The following is an 11,611-nucleotide window of genomic DNA, read 5'->3' as shown; positions in this document are numbered from 1 at the left end:
GAACCAAAATGTTGAGAATTTTAAATAAGTGAGTTTACCATTAAACATATTATCAGGAGAATAATAAAAAGTAATGAGTAACAACAAGGAACAGTGTGAATAAAGTAAAAATTACTTCTGAAAAGTTTTTTTTCCATGTATTTTATCAATCTGTATACTAAATGTAGTCTGAATATGTTAGCTTTTGTGTATTGTAATGGAACACATTAAAATATGCATTTAGTACAATATATTATAACAACATTATTAACAACATAAAGTGATTCAGTGAAAGAGACATGAGTTTTATGACAAGATTTTGGCCTATTATGTATTTATTTTTCTCCCAATCCATTCAAGGCCGAGAGATACATGCAGGGAGTTGTAAGGCGACGTAGCACCCAAGGAAAACTTACTTGTCCAGACTTACTACTGTTTTACTATGATCAGTATGACATATGAAAACTCAGAAGACATATGTAGGGTCACTGGTAGGGTAAATAAAATAGTTATAATTGTGTTGTACACATTGAGACCCCTGGTTCCTATCACCAGCACCGTAAAGCTGAAATTGCAAGCTTTTCTACAGTGTACTATGCCACGTGAAACCACTCTGGATGACTGTGTTTACATCTCACCGACTAAATTATGCAGAAATTTGGAAAGATCGGTGGGATTTCCCTTTAATGGAAGCGTGATACTTCCTATAGGCGTCCGTGTGAAATAACTACTTTAGCTGTTGGCTACAGAAGGGTGCTCTGTTCAGCAAGGTCGTAGTGTGTTCTGCAGCCGTTTATGTCATTTGAAATGCTGTTCTGGTGTGTAAATCGACTTAGATCCCTTAAATTTACTCCTTTTACACACAGAAAAACATGTTTTTTTTGTCCAGATTGGCATGATATAGTCATCGTGATTGATGGATATTAATACAATTTGCTGTCAGACATAGAGATTCTCTTTAATTGCTTTACGGCTGGATGGTGTGAGAAATGCAAGAGAGCGAGAAAGAAAAAGAGACGGTGCTCCACGCCATTGAAATGCAAATGTCAGTAAAGAACAAGGAGAGATTGTATTTGTGTGTGTGTGTGTGTGTGTGTGTGTGTGTGTGTGTGTGTGTGTGTTGGGGGGTGGGGGGGGGGGGGTGCAGAGTGGGCAAGTTTGAGAAAGAGGGGACTTGTTGAGGAAATACAGCCGCACACACGCACTCGCCAAACCGCGCAGCAGCTGCGGACGTCACGGTGCTGCTTTTGCGATCGCCGCGAGTTATTAGTTTTCGAGTTATTAGTTTTCGAGTTATTAGTTTTCGAGTTATTAGTTTTCGATTTCTTGTTTTGCGAACAAAGCGCGCTGTTGTGTGGCTGTAAATTGATGCGGACTTAACGTAGCCTACAACCGCCGCGCACGTCTCCTCCTGCAAGGTGAACTTTCAGCGTGGCGGGAGAGGGAGGGTCTTTGTGTTTACGAGTCCGCGCTAGTGTGAAAAGTTGGCTGATGCGCCCCTCACGCCTCGCGCCCTCGCCGTGAATCATGTCGCGCCGTAAGCAAAAGCGACCCCAGCAGCTCGTGAACGCGGACCCGGGGGGCACGCTGCTGGCACCGCAAGGTGAGTCTGTTGCACGCTTATCTGCTACATGCTCTTCATCAAGCGAGCGATACTGAACCTTAAACGAGTTACGAGCATCAGCGCAGCTTTTCTGGAGTGAGAGAAAAGTTTTTGCCATTGAATAATTGGACAGTAACACGTGTTACTAATATTTCGCAGTCGTGTGTTGTGCGTACTGAGCACTCACCTTTAGACTGCAGCGCTGAATAGCAGCAGTAACGTTACGTGCTTCTGTTCTTACCAGTGAGTGGGTCATTGTTTGAGATCTAGCACGCTAGTTTTTGATTTGTCTCGGATTTCTGCTCTGAGGATGTGGACTGACCAGCCTGTGGCTAAGCAGCTACTGTGCAGGTGTAATATAATAGCCCTTAATTGGTTTTGAAAGAACACTTTAGAGTAACTTGTTTAAAAAAGTAAGAATGCTAGAGAGAGGGTTGGTCTTGGTGGTTGGTCTTGGTGGTTCAGCGCTATGGTCATTCCATTGACATGCATCATTCAGGGGCCATATCTATGTTAGCTTTTCAGTAGCACCAATCTTCCAAGAGACTTGCAGCATACTCAGCTTGACTGTTGGGGGTCTTTTATTCATTTAGAGAACTCTTCTATTCACTGTGAATAAGGTGCTGGCTATGGGGAGTGGAAGAAGGGGGTGTTTGGGTAAAGATTAATCTCTTCTCTTTCTATTCTCTTCTCCTCTCTCTTATTCTCTCCCTCATGTTTCCTTGTGCTCCTCTGTTCTGCTCTCTCAGCGACCCCCCCTACTCCACTCCTCTGCTTCTATTCACCTACTCAGTTGGGGGTTCCATTGGGTAGGATGCAGATGGGTAAAGAATGCACTAATGCCTTCAAGGGAAAAAATGGATAGTTATCAGAAACACCTTAGACATCCACAACCACTGAATAAGTGTTTTGCTGAATCAGTCCACTTTTTTGACTGGGATAACCTGGTTTGCTCGTGTTAAGTTCATGCTAACATGACTGACGAAACACAGTTCCCTGTTTTGATGACATAACATTGTATACAGTTATTAAGAGCGCCTCTATGCAGTAGAGGGTGGGAAGGTCTGTCACTCAGCTTCTCAATTCCCCAACCCCCTTCTTCATTTTCTTACTCTGTGCTGAAGATTCTGAAAGAATTTGACCCCAGAGCTCCAGAGGTCAGGTCAACTGGCCAATCACAGCACAGTTGACAGTGCCCAAAACCCATAGCATGGCCTGACCTATGACCTTGTGCAGGGTCAGGGGGAAGGGTGAATGGGGAGATGAAAGACAGAGCTGATGGAAAGAGGGTTATGTTAAGAGGGGTTATGGGTTGTTGTGGTGATGCCCATTGTCCTCCAAAATGTGTTGCCATAGCAGCAAGGTGGTCAGCGGCTTGTGACAGGAATGATGAAAGACATCAATGTCCATGTTGTGGTTTATTAAAGATTTAGTTTGTACATAAAAATGACTGATTGTACTTTTTAACCCAAAATAGTAATGTCTAACATCTTGCGAATGGCATTTTGCCAAATGTTTGCAGCGTTTGATTGTAGAAATATTTTACAGTAACCAATGACCAAGATGAAGCTTAATTCACAGACGATATTAATTTGGAAGTTATGTAGTTTGTAGACCAAGAATGAATAATGCTTAAAAAGATAACTCTAGGGCAACATGTGTCTTCTGTAAATGATAGGTATCGAGAGAAATGCCCAAATCCCATTCTTGTTCTTCTCTATCATTGATTTGCAGATGATCAGCTGGTAGTGAAGTCACCATCAACCTCTCTTGCCTCAGAAGCTACCTCATCTTCCTCATCCTCCTCATCCCCCTCTTCTCTCCAAGATTGTCAGCCTCCATTGGCCCCGAGACCATCCCCTGGGGGCCTGCATGCTCCTTCGCTCCCCAGTGAAAACTCCTCTCCTCCCCACTGGGCCAGTCACATTGCCCCCTACACTACTTCTCTTCCCAACACCCACTCTTCTCTTTCCCCAGATTTCCCGCACCCATCCCTGTCCTCCCAGACTCAGTCCCCTCCTCCTGTCCAGCAAAAGTCTGCCCATATTCCTGTACATCAGCCTCACTCCACCATAACCTCTCCTCAGATGGGTATCTCTGCTACAACAACTAATTCCTCTGCCTCCTCCTCCTCATCATCATCTCTTAATGCCATTCCACACCCAGGCAGTCCCAGTTCCGTCCAACAGACCCCCTCCAGCCCACCAGAGGAGGTACAAGTGCCACCAACTTTAGCCGTCCTCTTAGAGGAGCTTAGGGTCTTGCAGCAAAGACAGATCCACCAGATGCAAATGACTGAGGAAATCTGTAGGCAGGTTCTGCGCCTGGGTGGAGTCATCGGCAATCAGGATACAGCTCAAGGATCTTTAGAGAACCACCAGAGAAACTCCGGATCACTCTCCCCATCGCTATCCTCATCAGGTCCTTCACAGTCCACAGCTTCTCCTCTACCTACAGCTCTTCCAACAGTGATCCCACAGGCTGTTGTTGCAAAGCCCAACATCTCTCATACTAATGGACATAGAGCTACATATTCCTCTTCATCATCCACACCCTCTTCTTCCACATCATCGCTTGTCACCTCAGTAGCTTCAGTGCACCCCCTGTCTCTGTCGCTGGGTCTTCCCCGTTACCTCCATGAAAAATCCCCAAATACCTCACTGAGTCATACCAGTGCTGTTAGTTTCCCCACTCCTTCACTGCTCACCTCCAGCCTCTCTCAGGAGCAGATGCCCCTCAGCTCTGCTGTGGGATCTTCAGGTGGTTCACTGAGCTCTTCTGCAGGGCGCCAGCAGCATATCTGTCGCTTTTGTGGAAAGGTGCTGAGCAGTGACTCCTCCTTGCAGATCCACCTAAGGTCTCACACAGGTGAAAGGCCTTACCAATGTCCTGTCTGCCTCAGTCGCTTTACTACACGTGGGAACCTCAAGGCCCACTTTCTGCGCCACCGGGAGCAGAACCCAGAGCTTTCTCTCTCCCTTCTCCCACCTGCCCTGTCAGAGCAGAGCCAATCAGGATCTGGCACTGGGGTGAGTCAGAGACGCAGGAAACGTCGTGCCGAAGATGAAGAGCCTTTTGGGGTTAAAGGTGGGGTGGGTGTGCCTGATGGCTTGGCTCTCGGTTTCCTATCTGGGCCATCTTCTCGCCTATCTCCTTCCTCTCTGCCATTGCCGCCCAGCGTAGATCTTGCCCTGTTGTCCACTGCCCATTCCCTGCTGCAGCTTAATCGTGCCTCTGCTGCAGCAGTAGTCTCTGCTTCAGCAAGTGTACAGTCCTCTTCTGCATCCACCACTTCCTCTTCATCTTCCTCGGCCTTGGCAGGCCAGTTGAAGGGTGCTAAACAGCAGAGGTTTGATGAGAACACACCTCCACACTCTACTTTGCATCCCAGTTCTCCATACTCCCAGTTGGCCCACCTCCCTAAAATCCTCTTCCCCTCTGGTCCCTCTCCCCACCATCCTGGTTTGGCTCTACTCCGCCCTCCTCACCTTCCCTCCCCCCACCCCCAGCTTACTTTCCCCTTCTCCCCTTACCCCAAACCCCAGACTTCTTCTCCCTCATCTTCCTCTCCATCCTCATCGACTGCTACCTCTGACACCTCAAAACTCCAGAGGCTGGCTCAGAAGCTGGAGAAGCAGCCTCAATCAAAATTGTTCAGTGAAGACCAGAGTAATGGTAGCACCCAGGCCAGTGACATATCAACAACATCCAGTACTCTTACTATCTCAGCATACAGAAGGGAAATGATGGCAGCCTTGGGCCTAAACCCTAACCCCAACAGTGAGCTGAGCACCCAGAGCATTTCAGGGTCTATTCCCTCCCTGCCCTCTCTGGCACCTAACCAGTGTGGGATATGCCTGCGTGTGCTTAGTTGTCCCAGGGCACTACGCCTTCATCAAGCCACACATCTAGGCGAGCGCCCTTTTCCTTGCAAGCTTTGTGGCCGCTCCTTCTCCACCAAGGGCAGTCTGCGGGCTCATCTGGCCACCCACAGAGCACGACCGCCCAATGCACGCACCCAAAATTCTTGTCCGCTATGTCAGCGTAAGTTTACTAATGCTGTGGTGCTACAGCATCACATTCGGATGCATTTGGGGGGTCAGTTGCCTCCAGAGGGGAATGGAGATGTGGGACCAGAGGAAGAAGCTAGTCAAATAGGTAGTGTCACTCTGCCTAAGACCATCCAGTCTCATCCTCTTAATATGAGTACTACTATTTCATCTTCAACTGCTAGCACACTACAGTCAAGCACGGTTTCTAGAAATACTACATCACCTGATGCACATCAAGCAGTAGAGTCGGATCAAGATCCCTGTGACACACCAGGTACAAGCCCAACTCCAATCACTGATCCAGCCCTAGAGAAGCAAGACCACACTAGTTCTTCCACTTGTGACAGCCCCCCTGCTAACTCTTCTCCAGTAGAAGAACATCCTGACAGTGATGCTCACCCTAGCATTGTTAGTGCTTATGCCTCCAGTGCTCTTAAAGCCCATCAAAACAGGTGTCAGACCAGTGCTGTAGTAAATGGTATGATAGATGATGATGAGAACATTCCTCTGTCCCTTTGTACCAGAACCAGTTCTCAGGACTCTCTGCCCAACAACTGTGATGTCTCAGGGGCTCCCAATTCTACAGTGGTCAGTGGCCCAAAATCCAGCCCAGATTCTGCAGCTCTTGATCTTTCCCCTGCACTCACACCCCCCTCCAGCCCTTCCCTTCAACCCAAGCCAGATTTAAGTGGTTCACAGAAAACAGTGCCTGCAAATGTAACCGGTCTGAATCCTGAACCCAGAGGAGGAGACTTCCTATCAGGCACTAAAAAAGAATCTTTGCCCTCTTTAGCCAATAATGGAGCTCCAGAGGAGGAGACTGGGAACGTGAATCTTGGGGATGTTGAAGAGGCCAAGAAGGAGGAAGTGACTAACCCAAATGTGGACGTGAATCCTGGGATTCAGGTTAAGGATGAGGAAGGGATTATGGTGACTCAACCAAATATCCCAGTTATCCCTTCACAGCCCCAACGCCCTGAGAAACCCTACAGCTGTGCACACTGTGGCAAAGAATATGCCAGCCGCAGTGGACTAAAGGTAGGAAGTAACACATATGTGTATGTATGTATGTATGTATGTATGTATTTACCATTACATACTGTGGTGAAGCCTGTACTAAAAGACTGTTCAAATCTGTAGTAGTTCAAAGATCTGTTACAGTTAAAATATATGTAGATTCTAATTATGTAATTGTAGTAATGGGCAATGAGATATTGAGCTAATTTGTGTGTATTTGTATGTGTGTGTTATAACAGGGTCACATGAAAATCCACAGTGGAGGAACAAGCACTGGGGCGAATGCTTCAGCTGTTGCTCTGCAGCCTTCAGAGGGAAACTGTAAGGACTCTGTGGAGTCAAGTCCTCATTCAGCTAGTGGCAACCTTCAAAAAGACACTGGAAATGCACTGGAGAAAAGCACAGAGAAAGTATCCCCAGGAGAGGTTCCTCTAGCTACTGGTGGATCAGCAGATGGAGGGGCAGAGTCTGAGGACATGGCCTAAAAGAATGTGATTGGTGGAATGGCATTTTTTTTGTCAATTTTAGTGATAATTTTTACTATTTTTATGTTAGATGTAGCTCTTAAATTGTGATATTGTAGAACCGTAGTGACTTTGTTAACATAATATTAGTGCCTTTTTTTGAAGACAATGAAATGTTGGTGTACACAAAGCAAGTCCTTGACTTCAAATAATTGGATCCTCAGAATTAAGGTGAAACATGGTATTTGTGTGTTACAAATATAATTATACATTTTTATGTCGAGGCATTTTTGAATCTGAAACAATTTCAGATTTCTAAGAGGCTTTTTACTCTGTTCATTAATATGCTCATGTTCAGATTTTACTTGTCCACATGAAAAGCCAGATGTAATCACACCCAAGATGCAATGTGATTGGATTATGATTGGATCAGTCAAACCACATTCTGAGGTGATCTTGACTACATTTAACACAAGTATGAATAGAATGTGTCTTCTATATCCACATTCATCTTTTACATAAGAGTATAAACAAAGAAAGATGGATGATGCACGAGGCTGGAGTTATCAACCAAGTGCCTTCTTGCAAGCCATAACAGATCATAACAGGTGGAAAAAGTTAATGGAAATAAACCAGAGATAACTTGTGTTAGCATGCTTTTTGTGTGGGAAAGTAAAATCTCATTGGGTCACACTGGGGTCGCATTTTATTCAAAAGTGCAAATTGAATCCGGCCAAAGTATATCCAGATATGATCCGGACATGAAACATGTTAATGCAAGTGTTACCAGCCTCAGTGAGTATGAGAATTTCTCAATTTTGTCCACCAGGTATATTTCCAACAATTATCCAATTAAGAAAAGAGGGATTTGCCCTAAAATGTGATGGGTTGAATATTGCGTTATACAAAAACTGATCAGCTGAACTTCAGTTGGTCAGCGTAAATAAATAAAAAGGTTTCATTTATTTTCTTTAGCATTGTTTTTCTCCCTCTACTCCAGTCATCATGCTGCTGTACGTATTGGATGTTACTCAGTGTAGTTGCACTGTTCTCAGCACTGTTTGTATAGTCTTAATCAACCCATGTATTCCACTATGAATTCTGTTCAATCCAGTGACTTCATCGAAAAATGTTCTTCCTTCAGTGCTGCCATCATCCAGATAATAGTACTGAGGGCACTGTTTACACACTGATTGAGAGAAATGATAAATAACTACCAGTACAGCTTGTATCATAATGAGAACAACAGCAGTGAAAGTATGCCTTAACTCTCTAGGCAATGCTTAGAGATAACACTACTTGACCTGTATCTGCAACACTATAATATCAGTGACTGATAGAGTTTGACTCACTTTAATGGACCTGTTCATTCCCATTGATCAGTACAATAAATGAGAGTAAGAACCTCAAGGGGCCTTTAGCTTTTGTGGGCTTTTTTGCCCATATACATGCATATGTATTGCCTGGTCATTTGTTTTCTCTCTTGAATTACTCAAGAGGAATGCTGCCCTTTATCGGTGCATTGCACTGAACTGAATTTAGCTGTCTTAGCTTTTCTTTTTTTCTTTGTGTTCCCCATAAATGTTGTCTTTTAAAATTTGCTCCTACTTTGTTTTGAAGAGGAGGAATAAAAGCCGAATGAATGTCATGTCATTCAGATAAATGCTTGTGTGGTTGTTGTTTTTTTTTTTCTGGACATGTTAGGTGTGTGTAATTGTGTGCCAGATATTGTATGTACACTTTGTGTCACAGTGCCTTAAAGGGCCCATTTCCTGCCATGTCTTTGTATTGTATTGTTTCCCTGAGGTCCACTTATGTTTGTGAGGTTTTATTTACCATTCATACCAATTTTCCATGACCATTTTCCAATCTCTCTTCATCCCTTGGAATCAAACAGGCTGGGTCTTATAATCAGGAGATCATGCTGAACATGCATATATGCACCTTTTGTGACATCACAAAAGACACAATTAAAAACGGGCTGTTTTAAAGCTTAATTTCGATATATGTATGGACTGTGTTCTGAAATTTTACTGTTTCAAACTGTTTTAAGAAAGCAAGGACAACTCAAGTTTCCCATGATCCGGGCCCTTTAAGAATAGGAAGAGATTATTTACTGAACTGTATTTCAGTCCAAAATTCATCCCCTGGTCCTGCTGCCATAGCAGTCATTCTTCTATCTGTGTTCTATTTGTCTGCATTCGTGTTTTCTCAGCTTCAATACTCTGTATGTCTGCTCCAGAGATCTTTTGTGTACCTTTTTGGCCCCTTTTCAAAGTCTGTTTCCTTTCATATGGCTTAGCTCACCAGATCTGTGGTGTGCATGTTGATGGGTGCATGCGCGTACACTGTGTGTCCATGATAATGTGTGTGCGTGAACTAGTGCAAAGTGATTGAGTGTGCAGCTGTATAGACCCCCCTCCACCCACTCCCTTCTCTCCGACACCCTCTCCCTGTGTCATGCTCGCTTTCATATGCTCTCTCTTTCATTTTCTCTTTCATTCTCTCTTTCTTTCAGTCTCTCTCCATCCTCCACCCCTCCCTATGTAATGGGACTGACACACAGGAAGCTCTAATCCCTGCACAATAACCCCCCTCATCCCCCTCTCAGCGTCTCTGAGCGGGACGGGGGGTGGGGGGGGGTGAGGGTGGGGGGGACGGAGGGGACCGACCCAGCCAGCTGTCCCCAAAATGGCTCCTAATCCTGCCTCTGCAGAGCCCTTGAAACCATGACAACTGGTAACCAAGGAGAAGAATGTAGAGGTTGAGAGGGAGAGGCACAATGGGCCCAGAAAAAAGGCATGTGTTAGAAGTTTGTCCACACGCTTTCAGAAACGACATGAGGCACGTCTCAATCAAAAATACAGGAGAGACAATACCAAATACATTTCACTCAGCACTGAGAGATACTAAGACACTGAGAGGTACTAAGTGAATGATCTGTAGCTGTTCAGTACAGTATGCTTTGTTTCTCTGTGCTCTGTCAATTTCTGGTAAGGTCTGTAATCTTCCCTATCTGCTCAAGAACATGGTCAGGAGTTAATTCAGCAAACCTATGCTATTGAAAATAGATGTAGGAGCACAAGAAGATGTATTAATCTTTATTCAAGAAAGTTCACACATTCATTTAAAGTTTTAAATGTTTTCTATAAAACACCAGACTGTATTCTACATTTTTTACATTACAAGTTAGACATGTTTGGCTCTCTTTGTAAAACAAGCTTAGGATTCAGTCAATGGAGTTCACCTAAAGCAAAGTCAACAATAGCAGATTTTGTCCACAAGAGGGAGCAACAGGTGCACCGCTGAAATATGAGGCCAGGCTCTAAAATGGCACGATGAAAATGTGTAGTTTTTAGACTGATTGCCATGATTCGCAGTAAGTTTAATTTCTTCCCCAGGGCTTTAGTGCAAGCTTCAACAACTAAACCCTTGCTGCTTTGGTGTCTTAGCTTATCTTACTTAAAACGCTTCTGGGAGAATATTCATAGTTTACTGCTTTAAAGTATTGAGTTAGCTCTTGGTTTAGCAATTACTTGAACTAGGGACATTTACAGCATCTTCCCCAGCAGCTAAACAACTGTTTTAACTGCAGCTAAATTAAACCACAACAGGCCAACTCCATCAACTATCTTAGTCAAATTAGTCCTTTATTAACGCACAGCAACCGATACGACTGAGAGATGCTTCTGAAGCAAATACTTAAACTGTGGCGGACTGATACCGAGGTATCGATTACTTCCGTTATTCCCGACGTTTCCATTTCGGAATTTTAAAAAAAAGTATCTTCTTTGGTTTTCCGTTTCAATACTACAGTTCCCTGAAATGGATGCATTTTGATGCTCAAAAGGTGGGGAAAAAATGATGGCAGCAAACAACTCTGTGGCACAAGAACTACTTTCCCTTCCGCTCTCTGTCTCTGTTCCTCATGCAGGACAGTCACACAAACGCAAAGCTGCCAGAACTGGGTCCATGAAAAGTCCAGAAATGGGCAATAGTAATAAAGCGTAGCTATGTCCGCAGTATAGAAATCACAGGGTTCCTCTTTTTAAGCAAACAGAAGACTTTTAAAGTAGCAGTAGTATCATGATCATACAGAGGCTTTCATTTAGTACCAGTCAACAGCATCGCCTCCTCTAAGTGTCTGTTCTTATGGCAGTTCTCTTGTTATTTACACACAGTTTCATGCTGCAAGCTCCTCTTAAGATCCTCAGACGCACCTTATAAAATGAACAACGCTGCTAAGGAGGCTCATGAATACGAAAGTGTCTTTGTCTGGCAGGTTGGTTAAATCACATGAAAGGTTTTAACCCGCCTCATTTCGTGTTTTATGCCTATTTGTTCATCTCCGCATGAAAGCAGAAGTCCATCAGCTGATCAAACTTGAGCAGACCTTCCAGACAGAGAGCAGAGAGAGAGAGCGAGAGAGCGAGAGAGAGAGAGAGAGAGCGAGAGAGAGAGAGAGAGAGAGAGAGAGAGAGGGGGGGGGGGGGGGC

At 44.5% G+C, this 11,611-nt stretch overlaps 1 protein-coding gene across 1 annotated transcript; it reads left to right on the top strand.

The window, feature by feature from the left end:
- Positions 1-1,171: 1,171 nt before the first annotated feature.
- Positions 1,172-9,118, top strand: si:ch211-212k18.5 (sal-like protein 4). The gene is made up of 3 exons (XM_017699600.2): positions 1,172-1,582; positions 3,317-6,672; positions 6,891-9,118. The coding sequence occupies exons 1-3, from the start codon at positions 1,507-1,509 to the stop codon at positions 7,134-7,136; spliced, it is 3,678 nt and encodes a 1,225-aa protein (XP_017555089.1). The 5' UTR covers positions 1,172-1,506; the 3' UTR covers positions 7,137-9,118.
- Positions 9,119-11,611: the final 2,493 nt, after the last annotated feature.

Source organism: Pygocentrus nattereri, chromosome 2 (genome assembly GCF_015220715.1).
Source record: "Pygocentrus nattereri isolate fPygNat1 chromosome 2, fPygNat1.pri, whole genome shotgun sequence".
Taxonomy (NCBI): Eukaryota; Metazoa; Chordata; class Actinopteri; order Characiformes; family Serrasalmidae; genus Pygocentrus; species Pygocentrus nattereri.
The sequence above is the reverse complement of the archived record's forward strand: the minus strand, read 5'-3'. Positions and strand labels throughout refer to the sequence as shown.